Source organism: Oncorhynchus keta, chromosome 27 (assembly GCF_023373465.1).
Source record: "Oncorhynchus keta strain PuntledgeMale-10-30-2019 chromosome 27, Oket_V2, whole genome shotgun sequence".
Classification (NCBI taxonomy): Eukaryota; Metazoa; Chordata; class Actinopteri; order Salmoniformes; family Salmonidae; genus Oncorhynchus; species Oncorhynchus keta.
This window is the reverse complement of record NC_068447.1, coordinates 20,517,768-20,544,726: the sequence shown is the minus strand read 5'-3', so window position 1 is coordinate 20,544,726 and position 26,959 is coordinate 20,517,768. Positions and strand designations below refer to the sequence as shown.

Here is a 26,959-nt window from a genome sequence, read left to right as displayed (position 1 = left end):
CACTACCGGTCAAAAGTTTTAGAACACTTAATTCAAAGTGGCATTTCTGCAGCTTGAGCTGATATTTTACTTTCACCTGTTCACTTTCCTGTGGTTTCATTCTGAATCCCTTAGTGACTGCAGGGACAAGGTGTCTGCTCTCCAGTACAATCAAGATTCCTTTGAAACAGTGGGTAAAGTTGGGAGCGGTTCCAGGCGAGCAACTCTCCATTCTGCCATCTTCAGCACTCCATACCGCCCTGATTAAAGCCAGTCCCTTTTATTGATTGAAAAGGAGGGGGAAAACTTGAACCTTTCTGCTCCTCAGTTTCCACTCCTCCATTTATAGGGGAAAAAAGCTTCCCCTGACAATGTCCAGGCAATTTAGGTGGCATAGGCCTCTCCTGTTGCCCTTTCTGGCTCTGTTACCTCATCCAATCAGTTGGGAAAGTATTTGTGCTTGTAGCGTAGCAGAGAGGCGGCCAGGAGTTAAATTGAGTTACCTGTTTAGAGGCGGTTTCATTTTCTGAGGATGGCCCCGGAGATCCTTGATGGAACTGCTTAACACTCATCACTTGTGATGTCCCCCAGTGTCACAGAGAGACAGAGCCACTGCACAACCGATAGAAAGGCTCACTGAACAGCACAACTGGCAGAGCTGGCTAGGGGGGTCTACTGGCCCAGTTCTGTGACAGACTGCTATAATGGAACTCATCATCATAAACTCGGTGTCTGTCTGTCTCTCTAAAGCTCTGCTGGGAAACCCACACAGATGCAGGAACCATCCTCAAACACTGGTATAAACACACCCCATCATATCTCCCTCCCATGTCTCTCTCTATATGACAATGATATGTTATCATGGTTGGCCCAATCGATCAGCGTGTTAGAACACTTCTCAGATACATCTCCCATAATGATAGAGATGATATACAGGATATATACAGTAGTCAGCTCATGGCCTGGCCATCTTTATTAATAACTACCAGAGGATATGAAAGAGGAGAATGAGAGGGAAGAAAAGTAGAGTTGTTACATGTCATTTCAGATAGCCATGACACCCACCAAATCAAATTCTTCTGAAATGGGTTCTGTTGTTAGAAACCGGTAGGATTGACCAACATCCGATTTGGACCAAATTACTTCTTACCAAGGAATATAAAAAATGTTAAAAATTAAAAGTCACCCATGGACCCCCCACACCAATCCCACCAACAACCAGTAGAAGTTCTGTTTGACAAGTAGTATGAAGCTGCAGCTTGGAGTATTGCATCTCCATACTATGTCATGTATTCCCTGTGAATCTGGTGATGTTTTTCCCTCCCCTTTTCAGAGAAATTATTAATTCAAATCGCTTGCATTATTTACCATAAAGTAGTATGAAAGTACCATGTTTTAACCACTAGATGTCGCTATTCCTGCTATACCGTACACATCCATTTGGCGGTTCTCTTGTGCTTATTAAATAGATCACAACATTTCCATTGCAACTTTGGGTAGAAAACCAATAGATTTGATTCATGATGAAAATAAATTGTGTGGTCATACTCACATTTCAAGACAGTCCTCCATGAAAGCAATTCAGTTTGTCCTTGTTTTATGCTTAATGTGTGTCCAGAAAACGTCCCCTCTGTCTGGTTTATTTCCTTCAAAAAAGGGATTTGTTGCCGTTAGACGATTCCTGGTGAACAAGCAAACCATTAGGCTACAACAGTTCTAATGGTTTCGAAGTTATGGGATTAATCCCAATAGATATAGAACTGTTTTTATTAGGGTTGTCTTGTCACACCATTGTAGTCCCTAGCCCATTTATCCATCAAAGTCTTCATATGAGAATTACATCATAGGGATAGCCCTCTCAGAACGGTCACTTGTTGGACTATCTAAGGAGAGTTGGATTGAAGCATTAGGTTGCTAAGAGAAGGATAAACTGAATTGCTTTCATGGAGGACCGGCTTTAATTGTGAGGATGATTATTTTCATCATGAGACAAATTGGTTTTCTACCTAAAATTGCAAGGAAAATGTTGTGATCTATTTAATAAACACGAGAGACCTGTGTGGTGGCATAGCAGGAACAGCAGCATCTAGTGTTAAAAAAAACAGGTACGTTCATACTACTTTATGGTAAATAATGCAAGTGACTTAAATGACTAATTTCTTTGATCAGAGGAGAATAAACTAGATGCACCGGGAATACATTACATAGTATGGAGAATAAATACTCCAAGCAGCAGCTCCATACTGCTTGTCAAACAGAGAACTGATACTGTATACTGGTTGTTGGATTGGCATGGGGTGTGAGTAGTCCATGGGTGGCATTGGACCATTTTTGGGAGAATCGTCATGTCTTACTCATTGGTAGGAAGAAGTTTGGTCCAAATCGGATGTTGAGTACTAGATGTTTAGAATATTATCTGAATCCAATAAATAAATAAACATAGGGCTAATATGGGTGCAATCAATTACCTTCATTTCTCAGAAATGTTATTTCAACAAAATAATGTTTCAGGAATGCTAATCATATATGTTAGTAAATACAGAAACAATTTCAGAACAATCTGAGATGGTGGGTGTCAAAATCCTCTTTCTTGTGCTTTTAGGTGGAACGACCCAAGAGAGGAGGGAGCACCCCGCTCACCATCACGTCATGTCATTTACTCTGTTCTGGCCCATAATGTTTTATAGCTCAATCAATGATAGCAGAGTAGTCACTGATCTCATTTCACAACTCATATCCCTCAGTAATGGAACAGAGACAAGTGCAGTTATTACCGAAGTCCAGCTACAACGCATAATCATTTATCATGGGAAAAGGGGGAGCAGCAAGCTGTTGTAGTAATCCCTTTGAGTTCTAATTGAAATCCTTTAGTAATCATTACGGACAGTGAGGGGCTACGTAACATGGAAGCATTAAAAACAACAAGTAGCCTATAGCCTTTGTTCTGCACACAATTAAATGTTTATTGACTTGCAATCACAGACCCAAACATACATTAGCAGGAGAAATATACAGGAAACATGTGCTCGACAGGGAAGATGTGCTGGGCAGTATCTGATCCCAAAGAGACTCATCTCTTTTCTCCAATATTTCAAAAGGAATTATATATTTGCAGTATTTTGTATGCTTTATTGTGCTATGTATTGCCACATGTTTAATCCACTTTTGTAGCAATGTATCTAAACGTATTTTTTTCTGAGAGAAATGGACATTCATTTTATTATTGACTAATGTTTTGATCGTTCTTTATTCACCGGCCGCTAGATGGCAGGCTTGAACCTTTTCATCCAAGCATTTCCCTGATCTGTGACTGTCAGGTGGGGTAACTTGAGTGCAAAGTCTCATATGCAACTTCTTTCTCTATGTAACCTATAAAATAGGATTGCTATCGCTGACATTTTCAAATAGGAGAGTACATGTTTCTTTACATTATTCAAGGGCTGCATGGATCTGGGTAACAACAATTTACCTTCCCATCACAATGAAACAGTGTCGTTGAACATCCTAGAAAACTTGTCCCAGCTGTGTGAAAAATATAGACTGCAAAATGACAGACATAAATAGACACTAAACTCCATGTTATTCATCCTCACCACTGACTCATTCATATTTGAGAATTTGGCAGTGGGCCAGGCTAACAGAAAGCCGCTCAAACGGAGGGTAATTAAGTGGGTACATATTCACAGGTTAAGAATTGGCAGGGAGAGAACAGGAGGCTATACAAAACACATTCGGATTGACAAACCCAACATGTGTTTACAGAGTTGATCACTGGATTCAGCTGGATCAATACAATAGTCAAAACAGACAGATGGACCTACTGTAGCCTCCCTCTTTCTCTGTCACAGTTTGCCCATGCATTAGAGTTACAGCTACTTGCATCCATAGAGATGCATACTGGTGACCTCCAAGAATACAATAGAAAATAGAACCGAGAGACCCATGGTTCAAACCACAAGACAGCAGCTCAGCCACTCTTCTATTGGCAGGACAACTGCAGAGGTGATCGGACATTTGCACCTGTTCATCTGACTAAAACTAAGAACGACTTCTGCTTTCCCAGAATGAGCCAATTTTTTCAATCTGTGCCTCCACAGAGATAGTAGCTTACAGTGGACGTGAAGGGCACGATAAGAGCAGACATTTCCCTGTGCAGCACTCTAACTGTCCCTGTGCAGGCAGCAGATGGTGTGCAGCAAATCACTTACTGCTGGGAGCAGGAAGCATCAGGTCAGGGTTTATGCTTTGAGGTCCACTCTGAATCTGGCTGATTTGATAGCACTAGTTTGCATATATGCTCAGTCTAATCAAATGTATACAGGGGGAGGTAGGATTTGCAAAGCAGGTAGATAGACAGGACTCCCAGTCAATCATCCAGTGTAGAGGAGAAGGCTCCTAATACCATGGACATGGTTGTAGAGGTTATTACAGTGCAGTATGTTCTGTAACTAGAGCGTTATGGGCTTATATTCTTCTTACCCTGCGGTTACACAGGCAGCCCAATTCTGATATTTTTTCACTAACTGGTCTTTGGACCAATCAGATCAGCTATGAAAAATATCTGATGTGAAAAGAGCTGATGTGATTGGTCAAAAGACCAATCAGTGGAAAAAGCATCAGAATTGTTTCTCTTAGGAGTGCGTAATCAAGCAACAAATTCAAGAACACACACAGGACCCATTATGTAGGCCAATAGGGTTATATGTATTGTAATAGGTCACTGGAGCTAAATGGGGTTACCCATCACTTACTAATCTCTAAATCAGGAGAAGATGTTTCCTTTTAATGATAACTACATTTAAAAAATATATCAAATACAATATACAGTATATCACAAGAACCTGAACTGTCCAATGCATGGACAGAGGCTATGGGCTACAATAACATTACACCCAGTGGGGCATGATCATGACCCCTCTGTTATAGCTGTCAAAATATCCAACACAACTGTCATACACTGAGAGATTAATTCGACCCGACTGAGAAGCACGTCTACACACAGCAGACGGCACTTGAAAGAACCAGCTCTCAAGCAGAGGTCTATAGCTCATCCAGGGGATGAACACACTATCATGTATGGGATTAATGCCCCTATCTATATTGGTGGGAGCAGCTCATTTATTATAAATTGTCAATATACTTTTGTCTTAACCAGCTCTCTATCCATTCTATTACATGAACTACTTTACTATTTGGATAAGATTGGACAAAATAACACCTTCAAGGTATTTTGGAATACTTTCAAGCACATTTAATGTATGCAAGTATTGCATGTGTGATGTGCGGGTGGGTGGGTATATCTCTGCCAAGCTGACTGACAACAACAGCCTTGGGGCAAGATTGTGTGTAATTCTCCCATCTATCCATGGCAGTGATATGCCCATGGCATAAACATGGAGTATAATACAAGTATCTTTAACCCACTATTGTTGAAATCAAAACACCTACACAAACGCTTGTCCTGGAGCAACACATATCAAAAACGGATAACATTTTACTAAAAAATAAAAGATTAATCAAACAAATCTCAGGAATTGTAAAATCTGATTCCTTACGTACTACAGCTACGTGTGGAGCCAATCCCCATCCTCACCTGCTCCCTTCTGTTCACCTTCTGTCAGTAAGCCTGATCCAGATGCATCATTACACCCGTGGCTGGCTCAGGTTGGCACTCTGTGGTTGTATGAGTGAGTGGGAGTCAGGATGCGCCCACTGGCGATGAGGTATAGTGCGGAGGTGTTATCTGGGAGGTGAACCTAATGGTGTTATCTGGGAGGTGAACCTAATGCACTGTGACAGAAATCAGAGCTGTCAGGACCACCGTGACCAAGAGGCATAGACTGCATCTATCCAGACAAATCCACAGAGAGGAGAGAGGAGATGGGAAGTGGATGGAAGGGAAGAAAACAGAGTGAGAAAGAGGCAAACTCACAGAGAGACAGAAAGGGTGGAGAGAGGAAGGGATCAAATACTTCCACAGAGGATGGGACAGAGGGGGAGAGAGAGGAGAGAAACCCACACAGTGCACAGGAGAGGTGGGTGGAGAGGAATAGACATCTTCCTGCCACATAGAGAGCAAAGGATGTGGAGAGAGAAGCATTAATGACTGCAAACCTAGAGAGGAGAGAAAAAGGTGTGTTGAGAGAGAGAGACATCAGAGGTTTACATACATGTAGTGTATATCCCTATACTAATTGTCTGGGATTCATCAAGTAGAACACTGTCAACAAGACAATGACCACTCTATTGAATATTTCATGTTAAACCCCCAATCATCCATTGTCTGTTAATGGCAGAAAGAGAGTCACAGGAGTTAAAAGAGAGAAGAGGACAGAGGGACAGACAGCAGTCTGGCCATAGAGAGCAGTGATCACAGGCAAGCCAGGCTGCCCAGAGAGGACAGAGGGACAGACAGCAGTCTGGCCATAGAGACCGGTGATCACAGGCAAGCCAGGCTGCCCAGAGAGGACAGAGGGACAGACAGCAGTCTGGCCATAGAGACCGGTGATCACAGGCAAGCCAGGCTGCCCAGAGAGGACAGAGGGACAGACAGCAGTCTGGCCATAGAGAGCAGTGATCACAGGCAAGCCAGGCTGCCCAGAGAGGACAGAGGGACAGACAGCAGTCTGGCCATAGAGACCGGTGATCACAGGCAAGCCAGGCTGCCCAGAGAGGACAGAGGGACAGACAGCAGTCTGGCCATAGAGACCGGTGATCACAGGCAAGCCAGGCTGCCCAGAGAGGACAGAGGGACAGACAGCAGTCTGGCCATAGAGACCGGTGATCACAGGCAAGCCAGGCTGCCCAGAGAGGACAGAGGGACAGACAGCAGTCTGGCCATAGAGACCGGTGATCACAGGCAAGCCAGGCTGCCCAGAGAGGACAGGCTGTGCTCACTCTACCTCTGGGGAGAGGTAGAGACAGAGCTGCATTTCCTATTACACTGTAACAAATACACAGACCTAAGAATCTTTCTTTCCCAAAACTAATTAGAAAGAATTTGAAACTATCAATAGATATATATATTTTTTCTTTTAATATTTATTGGGTGAAAAAACTAAATGTGCAGTTTTGGCAGCCAAATATACGACCCCCTCCCACAACGTGAGGGACGACCAGTGAAAAGTACAATGCAACAGTAGCATTTGCCATTTTGTTTTGTCTTGTCTTTCATGCCATGTGACTCTTCAACCATGTTAAAACTAAACTCCTATTACTTTAATTCATTATTCTCATTGCTGTAGTTGCTTTTAATGTTAAAATCATTATCACTACTACTATTATTGTTACCTTATTACTGTTAGTCAAACCACTGTTGATATATGTATACTTTGACAATGCCAGTGATTTAACTCGCCATGTCAATAAAGTTGATGGAATTTGAGAGAAAACATAGCAGTAGTGACTAAGGAAGGAAAGCATCGTTATTTAAAAGATGACAGTGAGGGAGACAGGGCTGTGCTCTAAATGACAAACAGCAGGAGGAGGGGATTGTAGGAGATTAAGTGAGCTGTGTTTGTAACATCGCAAAGCACTGCAGGATTTTTTTATAAAGCACCGCTCACATTTGGCAGACAGATAAAGCTCACAGAGCAACTTAACCAGTGGACAGAGACTGAGTGAGTGATAGAAGAGAGAGTAGTGACACCTTTGCTCAGGATTCTGGCTGGGGAAAGGGATGATAAGGTCTCACTTCAGGCTGAACTGTTGGATACCTGTGGCTCGCTTAACGTGAAGTAATACTTTTGAGAAAAGGACCTGTCCTGAAGTTAGACTGAACAGTTGGATACTCGTGTGAAGAATTGCTTAGAATTAAATAGTACTTTGGGGAAAGAGACAAAACAGTCAGGATTCCGTGCTGTTTGTGTAGTTTGTTTTAGCGGGTCTTGGAGGTGTGGTAGAGCGAATATCTGAATAACTTCATGCTTTTTCAAATCTGCTTCATGACACTTATTAAATCAGTGGCAGCGATGCGGTTTTAATTGCTGCTTGGTGAGGACGATGACAAGCCTTTGAGTCAGTTGTACAGAGAGGGAAAGTACTCTTCAGGGAAAAGGTATTTCTTTATTAACCCTTTGTTCTTCCACTCCTGTACCACTACTCTTGACGACACAGTCAGAACATTATGGAAAAACATGCATCAGGATATCTCAAAGAGTTGTTACTGCTGTGACTGTTTTCTTCCTAACCAAAATGTTCAGTTACACTTGACAATAAGATGTGATAAGTCATGTGATAAGAATCTTTATTTCTTTTTAAAATTCTGTATCCCCTGGATACATTTTGTTTGTGCATGCATGATAAAACTGACCTATAGATTAAGGCTTTTTATGGTTTATACCCTATTCCATTCTCAGCCTTGTAAAAGTATTCTGACCATTGTAATAGTCACTGGTCGTTGACAATCTCTTCTCACTGCATTCATTCAACCATGGTAGGTCATTTACATAACAAATCTCTTTCCTCCCTAGGAGAACGGGCCACAGCAGAATGACCTCCCTCTTCTCTCCAGACACTGTAGTGCTGCTGTGCCTCCTCCTCCACTCCACAGAGGGAACCTGCCCCTCCATCTGTCTCTGCACCTCAGACACACTGAGCTGTGGCTCCCAGGGCCTCACGAGACTGCCCATCCTCCTGCCCCCCACCACAGTCACCCTCGACCTCAGCTACAACCGGCTGGGCTGGCTGGGCCCCGGCAGCTTCTCCAGCCTGCCCAAACTGGACACCCTCCGCCTGGCAAACAATCAGCTCACGACGCTGGGCCATGGGGTCTTCCAGAACACCTCCAGCCTCCGTCACCTGGACCTGTCCTCCAACAGGCTGCGGGTGCTGGAGCAGCACTTCCTGCAGGGGCTGTGGAGGCTGGAGGAGCTGCTGCTCTACAACAACCATATCACCCGCGTGGAGGGTGGGACGCTGAGCGGTCTGAGCAGTCTCAGGAAGGCTTACTTCAGCCTCAACCAAGTCACAGAATTCCCCTTCTTTTCCATACGGGACCACAGTCATCCGTTTCTCACCATGTTGGACCTGTCCTCCAACCGTATGACCACACTACCCTGGGAGGATGTGAAGGCACTGCCGGGGTCAGTGCAGAAGGGGCTGTACCTCCATAACAACTCTCTGGTGTGTGAGTGTTCCATGTACAGTGTGTTCTGGCACTGGGAGCAGAGGGGCTTCGACTCGGTCAGGGACTTCACAGATGAGCACACCTGCCTGATCTACGGCGAGCCGCGCGCCTCGGTCCGATTCCTCCGACACTCCCTCTACTTCCAAAACTGCACAGTGGGGAAGGTGGTCTCTTTGCCCATGGCTGTTCTCCTCTCCAACCTCATGGTGAACGAGGGGGAGAGGGTCCATCTGGACTGCCAAACCTCCCTCAGAGGTAAAGAGCTGTCATACACGTGGGTCTCTCCAAATCAGGAATACCTGACCCAGACGAGCTTCAACGACACCCTCATCAACGTGTTCCCTAACGGGACCTTGGAGATCCCAGCAGCCAAGCTGAATGACTCGGGACTCTACTTGTGTACAGCCCTGGACTACAAACACATGCTGAATGCAACCAGGGAGGTGAATGTCACCGTGATCCGCCCCATGCCTGACACCTTCAACACGGGCTACACCACCTTACTGGGTTGCGTGGTCACCCTGGTAGTCATCCTAATGTACCTCTACCTAACGCCCTGCCGCTGTGGGTGCTGTAAGCAGCCCCTGCCTCCAGCCATCCCGATCCCTGCCTACGACCCAAACACCCTGGCCTCCATCTTCTCCCCCACACTGAGCCACAGGGACCCAACCAAGGCCAACATCAACAAGCGGGTGGTGTTCATGGAGCCTCTGATGGAGGAGCAGAACGGGGATCTGAGGGCCACCCTGGCCAGGGAGCAACCAGGGTTGCAGTGGGAGTGGGGAGCCAGCGGACTCTCCTAGTTAACCTATTAGAGCCTGTCGCTGACAAAGAGCACTTTAAGAATTGAGCCCATGACTTACAATAGACATGTATCAGGTGGTCTGAATGGAACAAACATGACATCCTCGTTCCTCTTTCTCTGCTGGAAGGTTTCATCTAACCGGACTATCCTCAAATGATGGCTGAGCCCTGGAGAGAGTGTGAAAGAGAGACCCTCACAGGTCTGTATAAGGGCTCTAACTAATGTTCCTCCTCTTTCCTCTCCTCCGTCTCATTGCAAACCAGGTTGAGTTTTGCAAGACTGTATATTTCTGTCCATGCTATTGTGGAAGGTTAGAGCAAAGTTAATTGAACGGCACGAACTTCGGCACTGGAGAGACTTATCTTCTCTCCTTAAAATCATGAACTCCAAAAGCATTGGTCCTCTCTTAAGTGTAAAAATATTGCATTGGTGTAAGCATGGGAATATTGTAGACAGATTTCCTATTATATTTAACATGAGCTATTTCCTTTTAAATCCATAAATGGATGTGAGTGCATGAGCAGACACAGTCGGGTGAAAGGTCTGGGACAGAATTGGGGAACACTGATGAAGTCCTATTGGGACATTTTGGACTTGGCTGACATCCACAAAAGCTGTTAGAGTAATAGAGTTTTTGGAATTGTATTCTTTTTTTCCTTCATGGGATTAAAGTTAAGCGTGAGTATATCAGGTCACCAGCGAACCACACTCCCCCGCAAATATACACTACTGTTCAAAAGTTTGGGGCCACTTAGAAATGTCCTTGTTTTTGTTTTTTTGTCCATTAAAATAACATCAAATTGATCAGAAATACAGTGTAAACATTGTTAATGTTGTAAATGACCATTGTAGCTGGAAACGTTTGATTTTAATGAGGTATCTACATAGGCATACAGAGGCCCATTATCAGCAACCATCACTCCTGTGTTCCATTGGCACGTTGTGTTAGCTTATCCAAGTTTATAATTTTAAAAAGGCTAATTGATCATTAGAAAACCCTTTTGCAATTATGTTAGCACAGCAGAAAACTGTAGTGCTAATTTTAAAAAAGCAATACAACTGGCCTTCTTCAGACTAGTTGAGTATCTGGAAAATCAGCATTTGTGGGTTTGATTACAAAAAGTTCTCAAAAAGTTATTTGAAACATTTAGTTCATTCATTCTGATTGTCATAAGGCTCCATGACTTTGTCCACACAGGGCATCTGAACACACAAATACATTGATGATTTTCATAAAATATTCAGCAAGAATATGAAGACAATTTTTGCTGTAGGAAAATAGGCTACCCACACTTTGAAAGATTGGACTTCAAAAACAGGAATTATCATGAGGTCACATTTTAATTCGTAACCTCTACAGTATCGGTGTTTCCCCCCCGCGAGACAATTGAGCTAACGTAGGCTAATGTGATTTGCATGAGGTTGTAAGTAACACAAAAAAAAATCCCAGGACATAGACATCGATATGAGCAGAACGCTTCAATTCTTGTTAATCTAACTGCACTGGCTCATTTACAGTAGCTATTACAGTGAAAGAATACCATGCTATTGTTTGAGGACAGTGCACAATGATGACATTGAAAATGTATTAATAAACCAATTAGGCACCTTTGGGCAGTCTTGATACAACATTTTGAACATATATGCAATGGTTCATTGGATCAGTGTAAAACTTTGCACATACACTGCTGCCATCTAGTGGCCAACATCTAAATTGCGGCTGGGCTGGAATAATACAATATGGCCTTTCACTTGCATTTCGAAGATGGTACAACAACAAAAATTCTATGTATTATCTTTTACCAGATCTAATGTGAAATTAATGTAGGAGAATATAACACATTTCCAAACTTCAAAGTGTTTATTTTCAAATGGTATCAAGAATATGCATATCCTTGCTTCAGGTCCTGAGATACAGGCAGTTAGAGTTGGGTATGTCATTTTAGGCAAAATTGAAAAATAGGGTTGGATCCCATACAAAATCAAATAGCTAAATGTAAGATAGTATCTTAGTACCCCTTTACAGTGACTTTGGAAAGTATTCATACCACTAATTTTTCCACATTATGTTACAGCCTTATTCAAAAACGTATTAAATAACAACCTACACAGAATACCCCATAACAACAAAGCGAAAACCGGTTTAGTAATTTTTGCAATTGTATTTTAAAATAAAACAAAAACAAATACCTTATGTAAATAAGTATTCAGACCTCTTGCTATGAGACTTGAAATTGAGCTCAGGTGCATCCTCTTTACACTGATCATCCTTGAGATGTTTCTACAACTTGATTGGAGTCCACTTGTGGTAAATGCAATTGATTGGACATGATTTGGAAAGGCGCTCACCTGTCTATATAAGGTTTCACAGTTGACAGTGCATGTCAGGCAAAAACCAAGCAATGAGGTCGAAGGAATTGTCCGTAGAGCGCCAAGACAGGATTGTGTCTAGAAACAGATCTGGGGAAGTGTACCAAAACATTTCTGCAGCAAACTGAGCAATCAGTGGAGAAGGGCCTTGGTCAGGAAGGTGACCAAGAACCCGATGGTCACTCTGACAGAGCTCCATAGTTCATCTGTGGAGATGGGAGAACATTCCAGAAGGACAACCATCTCTGCAGCACTCCACCAATCAGGCCTTCATGGTAGTGCGGCCAGACGGAAGCCACTGGGAGACGAGTCAGGATAGAGGCAAAGATTAATTGAGAAAAGTACAGAAAGATCCTGAATGAAAACCTGCTCCAGAGTGCTCAGGACATCAGACTGGGGAGAAGGTTCACCTTCCAACAGGACAACGACCCAAAGCACACAACCAAAACAACGCAGGAGTGGCTTCGGGACAAGTCTCTGAATGCCCCTGAGTGGCCCAGCCAGCGCCCAAACACAATCAAACATCTCTGGAGAGACTTGAAATTAGCTGTGCATCAGCGCTCCCCATCCAACCTGACAGAACTTGAGGATCTGCAGAGAAAACTGGGAGAAACTCCCTAAATACAGGTGTGCCAACCTTGTAGCGTCATACCCAAGAAGACTGGATGCTGTAATACCTGCCAAAAGGTGCTTCAACGAAGTACTGAGTAAAGGGTCTGATTGCTTATGTAAATGTGATATTTCAGTTTTTCTTTTTATATATATAAATTAGCAAAAGTCTCAACCTGTTTTTGCTTTGTCATTATGGGGTTGTGTGTGTAGATTGAGGAAAACATTTATTTTAGAATAAGGCTGTAATGTAACAAAATGTGGAAAATGTCAAGGGGTCTGAATACTTTCTGAAGGCACTGTAGGTATCAAACATACAGTACCAGTCAAAAGTTTGGACGCACCTACAAGGGTTTAGTTATTTTTTACTATTTTCTGCATTGTAGAATAATAGTTAAGACATCAAAACTATGAAATAACACATATGGAATCATGTAGTAACCAAAATAAAAGTGTAAACAAATGAAAACATTTTATAATTTTAGATTCTTCAAAGTATCCACCCTCTGCTTAACACTCTTGGCATTCTCTCAACCAGCTTTATGATGAATGCTTTTCTAACAGTCTTGAACCTGTTCCCACATATGCTGAGCACTTGTTAGCTGCTTTTCCTCGTCTCTGTGGCCCAACTCCTCCCAAACCATCTCAATAGAGTTGCGGTTGGGTGATTGTGGAGGCCAGTTTATCTGATGCAGCGCTCCATCTTGGTTAAACAGCCCTTACACAGCCTGGAGGTGTGTTTTGTGTCATTGTCCTGTTGGAAAAAAAGCGATAGTCCCACTAAGCGCAAATCAGATGGGATGGCGTATTGGTGCAGAATTCTGTGGTAGCCATGCTGGTTAAGTGTGCCTTGAATTCTAAATAAATCACTGACAATGTCACCAGCAAAGCACCACCATACTAAAAGGACAGATTTCCACCAATCTAATGTCCATTGCTCTTATTTCTTGACCCAAGCAAAGTATCTTCTTATTGGTGTTTCTTTGCAGCAATTCGGCCATGAAGGCTTCTCTGAATAGTTGATGTTGAGATGTGTCTCTTACTTGAACTCTGAATAATTTATTTGGGCTGCAATTTGAGGCTGTTAACTGATGAACTTATCCTCTGCAGCAGAGGTAACTCTGGGTCTTCCAGAGAGCCACTTTCACCATAGCGCTTTATGGTTTTTGTGACTGCACTAGTTCTTGAAATGTTCCACATTGACGGACCTTCATGTCCTAAAATAATGATGGACTGTATTTTCTCTTTGCTTATGTGAGCGGTTCTTGCCATAATATGGACTTGATCTTTTACCAAAAGGGCCATCTTCTGTATACCCCCCTTCCTTGTCACAACACAACTGATTGGCTCAAACGCATTAACAAAATAAATTCCCCAAATTAACACCTGTTAATTGAAACGCATTCCAGGTGACTACCTCATGATGCTGGGTGAGAGAATGCCAAGAGTGTGCAACGTTGTCATCAAGGCAAAGGGTGGCTACTTTGAAGAATCTCAAATATATTTTGATTTGTTTAACACTTTTGGTTAATACATGATTCTATATGTGTTGTTTCATAGTTCAGATGACTTCACTATTATTCTACAATGAAAGAGAAAACCCCTTGACTGAGTAGTTGTTCTGATGCTACAGACAGAAGTTGTCTCATCGATGGTACCAACTTCAGACAAGTCCCCTGACACTTGTGGGGGTCGTAGAGAACCATTGTGTTCGTGAGTCTCCCCTTTCCATAGAGTGGTCATAATAGTTTATAGGTCAATTCGTTTGGACACTACAGACATCCCAAAAATCAGCCTTCTCAGAAATGTCTCATGGTCTGACAAAACAACTCTCTTTGCCACCTCTCACCGCAGATGAGGAAGTGCCACGTTGGCGGATGTGAGGGTTTAAGACGCATCCAATGCAAAAAAATAGATTTCAAAAATCTCTTGCTTAAACTGACAGATTCTGACGGTGCATCAATCGACTCTAGTGGGTTTTAATCCAATAATCCTGAATTTGTGATTCAATGAATGTAAACTAGGACACTGTAGAAACAATCTAGTGCCTGTGCACAAGCCTTCCCTGAAAACCCCAATCTACCGGTGACAGGAGTCTACCTGGTAGTAACATTAGCATTTCACAGACCCCAAAATGTAACCGGATGTTGAAACTCCTAATACCACACATCTATCAATTTATGTCTATAATGGTTGTTTATATGGCATGTGACAGAACGGAAACCTCAACAGGCGTCAACGAGCCCAAAAAAAACAAATCACCAACTGGAATAGCCGACAAAGGCGGCATCTCTGTGATCCATCAGCACTGAACACTTGCAACATTGGTACTAACGCCACACAAATGGGAGCTGTACTGATAAACGCTACGATGGCGTGCTGCCACTTTCTCCAAGCAAATCTGAGGCGAAATGTGCTGGTTTCTTTTTGCTTTGTTCTGTTTTAATCTAGCATGCTTCAAATGACAGGCTTACATTACATGCTGCAGTATCAGAAATGGATCAACCTAAAAACAGAGGTGGACACACGCACACACACATCAGACATGCATGTAGAGCTGCAATAGGATAATTCAGCACAGCAAAAGCTGCTGCCTGTGAGAACATTAGGTCAATGGCAAAGAGATCAGATATTACATATGGGTGCATAGAGATTTTCATCATAAGGCCAGACACAAGGAGTGATTTCAAGGAAAAATATATCTCTTCGTCTAAGCCACCACATCGAAGTCCTCTAACTAACCAATGTTTTCAGATGTTGTTTCACTGGATGCAAACTTTAGGAAGAAAGGTGGTCAGGATAGGATTGAGATTGCATAGGATTAGATGTAATCCTTTCTATAATGTCAAGGAGATGTCACCAGTAGCCATAAATTGCAATCTGACATACTGTATCGCAAAGGAAAGCCGGTCAGATAAGTGTTTGATTAATGTTAAATCTTTAATTAAATTATCATTGTGCAGTCTGAATCTGAGAGGGTGACGATCAGTCTTATCAAAACCAAGTCACTGCTAATTATAATCATCTTTAATCACCATAATCTTCTTCTTCTTGAACCCCATCATCACAATAAATGCTTAATATGGAAATAGAGAGCACCTGATTTCATGGCATCATGCAGACATGCCCACGTAGAATGAATGCAAAGGACCAGTCATCACCACTCCAATCTCATGTCTAAACTACAGAGGGTGCGTTTAGACAGATCTGATATTAGTCAAAAGACCAATTAGTGGAAAAAAGATCAGAATTGTGCTGCCTGTGTAAATGCAGCCAGAGTGTGTTGGTCAATAAATGATGTCAGCACCTTTTCAAAGATGGCCCTGGACTGGGGACCAGCCACACGAGTGACACATACATATACAGTACCAGTCAAAAGTTTGGACACACCTACATTGTAGAATAAGTGAAGACATCAAAACTATGAAATAACACATATGGAATCACGTAGTAGACCAAAGTGTCAAACAAATCAAAATATATTTTATATTTGAGATTCTTCAAAATAGCCACCCTTTGCCTTGATGACAGCTTTAAACACTTGGCATTCTCTCAACCTGCTGACTACCTCATGAGGTAGAATGCATAGCTAGAATGCATTTAAATGAAAATCAAAGTTTATTGATCACATACACATAGCAGATGTTAATGCGTGTGTAGCGAAATGCTTGGGCTTCTAGTTCCGACAGTGCAGTAATATCTAACAAGTAATCTAACAAATACACAACAACTAACTTATACACACAAATGTAAAGAGATGAATAACAATATGTACATATAAATATATGGATGAGCGATGGCCTTGCGGCATATGCAAGACGCAGTAGATGGTATCGAATACAGTATATACATATTAGATGAGTAATGTAGGATATGTAGACATTATTAAAGTGGCGTTATTTAAAGTGACTAGTGATTTCAAGTTTTCATAACAATCGGAAATCTGTATTTTTGGACAACGATTTGGCCGATTCTTTTTTTTACACCTTTATTTAATCTTTATTTAACTAGGCAAGTTTGTGTTCTTAACTTTCATATTTTTAATGACGGCCTAGGAACGGTGGGTTAACTGCCTTGTTCAGGGGCAGTTAACCCACCGTTCAGCTCGAGGATTCAATCTTGCAACCTTACAGTTAACTAGTCCAATGCTTTAACCACCTGATTACATTGCCTGCCTGTTATGCGAATGCAGTAAGCCAAGGTAAGTTGCTAGCTAGCGTTAAACTTATCTTGTAAAAAACAACCAATCATAATCACACGTTAACTACACATGGTTGATGATATTACTAGTTTCTCTATCGTGTCCTGCGTTGCATATAATAATATAATATATTTTTAAACCTGCATATTTTGCGAAAAGAAAACCAGGTTAGCAGGCAATATTAACCAGGTGAAATTGTGTCACTTCTGAGTTCATTGCACGCAGCGTCAGGGTATATGCAACAGTTTGGGCCGCCTGGCTCAGTTCAAACTAATTTGTAAGAATTTTACGTAATTGTGATATAACATTGAAGGTTGTGCAATGTAACAGGAATATTTAGACTTATGGATGCCACCCGTTAGATAAAATACGAAACGGGTCTGTATATCACTGAAAGAATAAACGTCTTGTTTTCAGGAGGATAGTTTCCGGGTTCGACCATATTAATGACCTAAGGCTCGTATTTCTGTGTGTTATTATGTTATAACTAAGTCTATGATTTGATAGAGCAGTCTGACTGAGCGGTGGTAGGCACCAGCAGGCTCGTAAGCATTCATTCAAACAGCACTTTCATGCATTTGACAGCAGCTCTTCGCAATGCTTCAATCAAGCCTTGCGCTGTTTATGACTTCAAGCCTATCAACTCCCGAGATTAGGCTGGTGTAACCGATGTGAAATGGCTAGCGAAGTTAGCAGGGTGCACGCTAATAGCGTTTCAAACGTCACTCGCTCTGAGACTTGGAGTAGTTGTTCCCTTTGCTCTGAATGGGTAATGCTGCTTCGAGGGTGGCTGTTGTCAATGTGTTCCTGGTTCGAGCCCAGGTAGGAGCGAGGAGAGGGATGGAAGCTATACTGTTACACTGGCAATACTAAAGTGCCTATAAGAACATCCAGGTTAAAGGTTAATGAAATGCAATAGAGAGACATCGTCCTATAATTCCTATAATAACTACAACCTAAAACTTCTTACCTGGGAATATTGAAGACTCATGTTAAAAGGAACCACCAGCTTTCATATGTTCTCATGTTCTGAGCAAGGAACTTAAACGTTAGCTTTCTTACATGGCACATATTGCACTTTTACTTTCTTCTCCAACACTTTGTTTTTGCATTATTTAAACCAAATTGAACATGTTTCATTATTTATTTGAGGCTAAATTGATTTTATTGATGTATTATATTAAGTTAAAATAAGTGTTCATTCAGTATCGTTGTAATTGTCATTATTACAAATAAATATAATTTAAAAACTTAAAATTAAAATAAACTTTTAAAAAATATTTAAAAATAACAATAAATCGGACGATTTATCGGTATCGGCTTTTTTTGGTCCTCCAATAATCGGTATCGGCATTGAAAATTAATATCAGTCGACCTCTATCCTGGACCCAGGGTCTCGAGCTTCATGATGAGCTTGGAGGGTACTTTGGTGTTAAATGATGAGTTAGTCAATGAACAGCATTCTTACAGTTGAAGTCGGAAGTTTACATACACTTATGTTGGAGTCATTAAAACAAATTTTTCAACCACTCCACAAATTTCTTGTTAACAAACTACAGTTCTGGCAAGTCGGTTAGGACATCTAATATTATCATCATCATCTATTATTTCACTTACAGTGAAATTGTATCACAATTCCAGTGGGTCAGAAATGTACATACACTAAGTGTACTATGCTTTTAAACAGCTTGGACATTCCAAAAAAGGATGTCATGGCTTGAGAAGCTTCGGATAGGCTAATTGACATCCTTTGAGTCAATTGGAGGTGTACCTGTGGATATATTTCAAGGCCTACCTTCAAACTCCGTGCCTCTTTGCTTGACATCATGGTAAAATCAAAATAAATCAGCCAAGACCTCAGAATAAAATTGTAGACCTCCACAAGTCTGGTTCATCCTTGGGAGCAATTTCCAAACGCCTGAAGGTACCTTGTTCATCTGTACAAACAATAGTATGCACGTATAAACACCATGGGACCACACTGCCGTCATACCACACAGGAAGAAGACGCGTTCTGTCTCCTGGAGATGAATGTGAGAAAATTGCAAATCAAACCCAGATCAACAACAAAGGACCTTGTGAAGATGCTGGTGTAAACAGGTACAAAAGTGTCAAAATATACAGTTAAACGAGTCCTATATCGACAACCTGAAAGGCCGCTCAGTAAAGAAGAAGCCACTGCTCCAAAACCACCATAAAAAAGCCAGACTATGGTTTGCAACTGCACATGGGGGCAAAGATAGCACTTTTTGGAGAAATGTCTTCTGGTCTGATGAAACAAAAATAGAACTGTTTGGCCATAATGACCATCGTTATGTTTGGAGGAAAAGGGGGAGGCTTGCAAGACGATGAACACTAATCCAACCGTGAAGCACAGTGGTGGCAGCATCATGTTGTGGGGGTGCATTGCTGCAGGAGGGATGGCGTCATGAGGAAAGGAAAATTATGTGGATATATTGAAGCAACATCTCAAGACATCAGTCAGGAAGTGAAAGCTTGGTCACAAATGGGTCTTCCAAATGGACAATGACCCCAAGCGTACTTTCAAAGTCGTGGCAAAATGGCTTAAGGATAACAACGTCAAGGTATTGGAGAGGCCATCACAAAGCCCTGACCTCAATCCTGTAGAAAATGTGTGGGTAGAACTGAAAAAGCATGTGTGAGCAAGGAGGCCTGACTCAGTTACACCAGCTCTGTCAGGAGGAATGGGCCAAAATTCACCCAACTTATTGTGGGAAGCTTGTGGAAGGCTACCTGAAACAATTTAAAGGCAAAGCTACCAAATACTAATTGAGTGTATGTAAACTTCTGACCAACTGGGAATGTGATGAAATAAATCACTCTACTATTATTCCGACATTTCACATTCTTAAAATAAAGTGGTGATCCTAACTGACCTAAAACAGGGAATTTTTACTAGGATTAATTGTCAGGAAAACCTTGTGAAAAACTGAGTTTAAATGTATTTGGCTAAGGTGTATGTAAAACTCCGACTTCAACTGTAGGTAAGAGGTCAGTGTGCAGTGTGATGGCGATTACATCATCTGTGGACCTATTGGGGCGGTAAGCAAATTGGAGTGGGTCTAGTGTCAGGTAGGGTAGAGGTAATATGATCCTTGACTAGTCTCTCAAAGCACTTCATGATGACTTCACGATAGTCATTTAGTTCAGTTACCTTAGCTCTCTTGGGGACAGGAACAATGGTGGCCATATTGTAGCAAGTGGGCATAGCAGACTGGGAAAGGGATTGATTGAATATGTCCGTAAACAAACCTGTCGGCTGGTCTGCGCATGCTCTGAGGAAGCAGCTAGGGATGCCATCTGGGCCAGCAGCCTTGCGAGGGTTAACATGTTTAAATGTTTTACTCACGTTGGCCATGGAGAAGGGAGAGCCCACAGGCTTTGGTAGCGGGCCGTTTCAGTGGCACTATTGTCCTCAAAGCGAGCAAAGAAGTTGTTTAATTTGTCTGGGAGCAAGACGATGTCCGCGACGGGGCTGGTTTTCGTTTTGTAATCCGTGATTGACTGTAGACCCAGCCACATGATCCGTTGAGCCGCAACTCTACTTTGCAGAGTTACCTCTGCTGAAAAGTTCATTAAAGTTAACTGCACCTCAGATTGCAGCCCAAATAAATGCTTCAGAGTTCAAGTAACAGACATCTCATCATCAACTGTTCGGAGGAGACTGAAAAATCAGGGCTTCATGGTTGAATTGCCACTACTAAAAAGGACACCAATTAAAATATACTTGCTTGGGCCAAGAAATACAAACAATGGACATTGGACCAGTGAAAATATGTCCTTTGGTCTGATGAGTCCAAATTTGAGATTTTTTGTCTTTGTGAGATGCAGAGTGGGTGAACTGATGATCTCCACATGTGTGGTTCCCACCGTGACGCATGTAGGAGGAGGTGTGATGTGGGGTGCTTTGCTGGTGACACTGTCTGTGATTTATTTAGAGTTCCAGCATGGCTACCACAGCATTCTGTAGTGATCTGGTTTGCGCTTAGTGGGACTATGATTTGTTTTTCAACAGGACAATGACCTAAAACACACCTCCGGGCTGTGTAAGGGTTATTTGACCAAGAAGGAGAGTGACGGAGTACTGCATCAGATGACCTGGCTTCCTCAATCACCCGACCTCAACCCAATTGAGATGGTTTCGGATGAGTTAGACCACAGAGTGAAGGAAAAGCAGCCAACAAGCTTATGTGTGAACTCATTCAAGACTGTTAGAAAAGCATTCCAGGTGAAGGTGTTTGAGAGAATGCCAAGCGTGTGCAAAGCAGTCATCAAGACAAAGGGTGGCTACTTTGAAGAATCTCAGATATTTTTTCATTTGTTTAACACTTTTTTGGTTACCACATGATTACATGCGTTGTTTCATAGTTTTGATGTCTTCACTGTTATGCTACAATGTAGAAAACAGTAAAAATAAAGAAAAACCTTGAATTAGTAGGTGTGTCCAAACTTTAGACTGGTGCTGTACGTACATACAGGTCATTCTCCCTGTAAGCATTACCTAATCTCTCCGTCACTCCTCTAACCCACTAGAGATAACGTTGTGTTTAGTCTCTGTTATTCATGACCAGTTTTGTCAGGGAGGACAGGGCTATTGCATGAGAGATGACATGAGCTAGGGTCAGGTTTACAGAGATTACCACAGGGATAGATCCAGGGTGATTTGTCAATTGTTCCTTTGCTAAATCCCGCTAATCTTTTCTTTCTTCCCCCTGTCCATTTAAAGGAAAGACACAGCTGGGTTGAGAGTCCTGTGTCCTCCAGTTAAAGCATCAGCATGGCTGCAATGTGAACGAGTACATGCGGGGTGTTGAGTGGTGGTTTTATGATTAATCATGGGAAGACATCACCTAGTGGATCTAACATGCATCTTTGTATATTACTGCTCTCTGGAAAATATTAAACTACTTCAGTGTATTCAAGTTGCCTGTCTCCTACAGACACAAATATCATACCTTCAAGACATGCTAACCTCTCATCATTAACAATAACAGGGAAGGTTAGCATTTTGGGGGGGTATGATATTTATGCCTCTAACTTTCTCAATCATCATAATTCACAATTAATTCATAATCATGGTAGCATCCACATTATTGTAGAATTGTTCCGAAACATATTATATTCTTATTTGTAATTCAAAGGAGACTCCAATATGACACAATACATTATTTGCCATTCATATCTATTTGGGTACAATATCATCTGAAACAACCAAAAAAACTGCAAATGCATCCAACATTTTTTCAAGTCACAAACAATAATAAACTTTTGAAAAAAAAGTAATACAGTAAGTGAATTTGTGCTTATGACACCTTGAATGGGACTAGATGCATAAATTGCTTTAATTTCTATAACAGTAAAACATATGTTTGAAAATAACCTTAAATAAAAAGGCGACGTTTTGTACTGTCACCTCATACGAAACATTTCATCTCAAATCCAAAATGCTGAAATATAGAGCCAAATTAAATGTTTTAGCTTCACTGCCCAAATAAAAAACAATAAAATCACATACACATGGTTAGTAGATGTTAATGAGAGTGTAGCGAAATGCTTGTGCTTCTAGTTCCGACAATGCAGTAATAACCAACCTAACAATTTCACAACAACTACCTTATACACACACACACAAGTGTAAAGGGATGAAGAATATGTACATAAAGATATATGAATGAGTGATGGTACAGAGCGGCATAGGCAAGATGCAGTAGATGATATCGAGTACAGTATATACATATGAGATGAGTAATGTAGGGTATGTAAACATAAAAGTGGCATTGTTTAAAGTGGCTAGTGATACATTTTTTACATCAATTTTTCCATTATTAAAGTGGCTGGAGTTGAGTCAGTATGTTGGCAGCAGCCACTCAATTTTAGTGGTGGCTGTTTAACAGTCTGATGGCCTTGAAAACTAAATACATAGGTGAGGGCATGTACAAGAACATAATACACATCCAAATGCAACTCAATCTAATCACATTCAAAAATCATGCAACCACACTGCAATACAGGACGGTGATGAAAAGCACAGAAAAAAATACCTAAAAATTCATTCCATTTGCTTACCATCCATTTGACAGTTTACGGATCAACGCTTCAAGCAGGCTGAAGTCAAACTTAGTTTCCACTAACCCACATAGGCAGGCTCCCAGATGCGGAGTTTTAGAAAGAGAATGGGAGAGTAGGTGGGTTTGGAACTGAGTGAAACTGGGCTTAATTATTTGTGCATTCCAAACTGAATGGAGATGTAACAAATTACCAGGATGTACAGGGAAGCCCACTGAATGGAGATGTAACTAATTACCAGGATGTACAGGGAAGCCCACTGAATGGAGATGTAACAAATTACCAGGATGTACAGGGAAGCCCACTGAATGGAGATGTAACTAATTACCAGGATGTACAGGGAAGCCCACTGAATGGAGATGTAACTAATTACCAGGATGTACAGGGAAGCCCACTGAATGGAGATGTAACAAATTACCAGGATGTACAGGGAAGCCCACTGAATGGAGATGTAACTAATTACCAGGATGTACAGGGAAGCCCACTGAATGGAGATGTAACTAATTACCAGGATGTACAGGGAAGCCCACTGAATGGAGATGTAACAAATTACCAGGATGTACAGGGAAGCCCACTGAATGGAGATGTAACTAATTACCAGGATGTACAGGGAAGCCCACTGAATGGAGATGTAACTAATTACCAGGATGTACAGGGAAGCCCACTGAATGGAGATGTAACTAATTACCAGGATGTACAGGGAAGCCCACTGAATGGAGATGTAACAAATTACCAGGATGTACAGGGAAGCCCACTGAATGGAGATGTAACTAATTACCAGGATGTACAGGGAAGCCCACTGAATGGGTGAAAAGATGCCCTCCCCCAAAGTAAAATACTCAATTACGCTTCAATTAGTGAACTCGGTCCTATTTCCAGCCTATTTGTTTTGCAGGGATTTGAATTGGATCCAAAAGGACTCATTCAAATCAGGAATCCAATTACAGTGGATGTGGGGGGTTCATTCTGAACAGCAAAATTTAAACGACATTCAGTACTGAGAGAGTTATCCCCTCTCAGTCTCATGAGTCTATTACTGAACTGTCAAAACAGCCATCAGGCTAGAGATGACAGAGGCATGCAGCTGCAGAAGGCTCTATCACATCCCAGACAGACATTACACCCACAGGCAGAGTCATGACAGGATGTCATGTAAACATAGCCCTAATGTCAACTCTAACCACACCCTAACTCTCAATCCACATTAACTTCTGTTTGATAGCGGTCATTGATTGAAAAGCAAGTAGAGTCATCATGCTCCATGCCAGGCATTTTGATGTTTGTCTTCTCATCTCTGCATCTGAAGTGAAGATTTTCTGAAAGTTTTGTCTCAGAGATTGTGCCTCATAACATGAAGCAAAACAATATCACATTTCTCTCTGGGAAACAATAAAGAAGCTGGGTCAAGACTTCTAGATGAGTCATATGGAGCAAACAATGTCAAAGTGAAATTATGCTGATTTATGGTGCAGGAAGGTCCACATCTGTATGTATTGTGCAAACTGAACAAACATAGTCTGGTCTATAGAGCGCGTAGGAAACATTGCTGCAATCATAGTGTTACCTTAGTGGGCATAATGTGTTCCAACCTCATTTGTCAGACATCCTGGGGCAGCCATTGATAAATTCCTTTCGGGTAAGACAGATGTGTTAACTTCTGGCGTTACTATCAAAGCTTTAGCTCGTTGGGATAAGCCCCAAAAAACCTGACTAGACGTTCATTACTTCGCTCTCTAGTCAGATCGATGCTGTGACAGAATGTGGATACCGCTGAGACGGCGTGAGATATGGCTCGAAAAACGTACTTCAATCCTGTGATGGGAGATGGCGCTGTAACCCTAATTATCCCATAATGAGATAAATTATAAATATCCTCAATTTAAATATTCTTATTAAACTGTCATTTTCGTCAGCATGCTAGACTAGCTAATGCTAACACAACCCATTGCGTTCCATGAAAATGCGACTCATAGGGTTGGAGCGAGTAGGTACCAAGTGTTGTCGAATTCAATGGGTTGCTTTAGCATTAGCTAACCTAGCATTAGCTAGCCTCAGTTTACCCTCTCCGATTCTTACACTTTACTATACAGCGGATGATACCAATCTGACCTGAGACGCATGGGCAACATCGTCCTACTCTCGCAAAAATGCCCGATGATCCATTGTGATCTTACTCCTGAACTGATGTAAACCAAAAGTCTCCATGATAAAATAAACCATGTTATATCACCTTGTACCAATTCATCTGAATGGAAACACACAGTGAAGATGTCATAATATACATAAAACCTAGCGGCCAAACAGGGAAATGGTTCCAATCGTTTTCCCACCATTAATTTTAGAAACACTTCAAATAAGGGCTTTGTTTCGCGTAGGCTTACCCTGGTGTGACATTTTAATAACCATGCAAATCTCTCCCGGAAAAGGTTACTTTTATCAAAACAATCACCTCCATTTGCTCTCAGATTCAAAAATGCTAATTAGCATCAAAATAGACATCATGCAAGACTACAAATCCCTTCAAGCTCCTGCACATCCTCTCTAACAGGCACCTTTGCTAACAGGTATTGTATCAATTTTAAACTTACACTAGACAGTTCACAGAATTGTCCATTTAAAGAAATGTAGCCAATATTTTAGGTCATTAATCCAGAGATTATTTCCTTTGCCTCGCATTTGTACTTCTTTATGATAGCCACATTAACAGCTAATTAGAATTTCAATTTGGGGGGGGGGGGAATAATAAGTCACCTTGTCTATAGGGATTTACACGGTTATCAAACATCAAGCCTACACAAAACACAGCCATTATTTAAGTGTTTCTAAAAACTCCTATGGGAAAAATGAATGGTGGAGAACAATTTCCCTTGACAGCTAGATTTTATGGGTATTATGACTCATACTGTGGTACTCTATAGCAAGAAATAGGTTATTTAATATAAACTTGGATCTGATCTGTAAAAAGACAAACTATTGGCAAAAGATCACACATGCAACCCAATTCTGATCTTTTGCCAATAATTTGTCTTTTTACAGATCAGATCTGATTCTTTGCCAATAATTGGGCAAAAGATCAGAATTAGTCTGCCTGTGTAAATGCAGCCTTGGATGCTGTACGTTATCAACACCTTACCTGGCTGAAAATCAGCATCCTGCAGATGTGAGTGTTGGCATGTCAGAGCTCCATATCATCCATATTTGTGACCAAATAATGTACAAAAAGTTAAATGCAAAAGGCACACATGAATCTACAATCTAGATGAGGCTGGTTGGAGGTGCTATAGGACTGTGCCCGCCCTCCTACAGCTCCTCCCACCAGCCTCCTCTGCAATCACCTGCAGTCACGAATAACTTGCATCTGAGAGCAATCACTTTCTTATCAGGCCTCACTGCTGCCACCTAGGGATGGGGGTATGGTAATGGAACATGGACTTTATACTTGTGACCAAAATATACATATTCTAACACAATAAACCAAAACAAATCATATCACATTGTACCATTTCATCTGAATGGCAAGAGACAGGTAACTGAATAGCAACTTTAATGTTGTATGAAAATCTTACCTGGCTGAAAATCAGTGTCCTATGCAGATGTTGGTGTCAGAGCTCCATATTTGTGACCAAATAATGTACAAAAAGTCAAATGCAAAAGGCATATGCCTTGGAGGTGGAAAAGGAGGACTGTGCTCCCGAGTGGTGCAGCGAGCTAAGGCACTGCATCTCAGTGCTAGAGGTGTCACTACAGACCCTGGTTCAATTCCAGTGATTGGGAGTCCCAT

General features: G+C 41.7%; 1 protein-coding gene and 1 long non-coding RNA gene across 3 annotated transcripts in view; one reads left to right on the top strand and one right to left on the bottom strand.

The window, feature by feature from the left end:
• The window catches only part of LOC127912486 (uncharacterized), a 65,017-nt gene extending 38,550 nt beyond the window's left edge, over positions 1-26,467 (bottom strand). Inside the window, exons 1-2 of one of the 2 annotated variants that reach the window (XR_008082918.1) lie at positions 26,312-26,467; positions 1,532-1,660 (exon numbers count right to left, since the gene is read on the bottom strand). This is a non-coding gene — a long non-coding RNA (uncharacterized LOC127912486). Of the gene's footprint in view, positions 1-1,531; positions 1,661-24,742; positions 24,974-26,311 lie in introns of those variants that run through there. The other variant, XR_008082917.1, reaches the window with a different exon arrangement.
• LOC118360271 (amphoterin-induced protein 3-like) lies at positions 7,614-10,732 on the top strand. Its single transcript, XM_035739568.2, has 2 exons — positions 7,614-8,035; positions 8,451-10,732. The coding sequence occupies exon 2, from the start codon at positions 8,470-8,472 to the stop codon at positions 9,907-9,909; it is 1,440 nt and encodes a 479-aa protein (XP_035595461.1). The 5' UTR covers positions 7,614-8,035; positions 8,451-8,469; the 3' UTR covers positions 9,910-10,732.
• Positions 26,468-26,959: the final 492 nt, after the last annotated feature.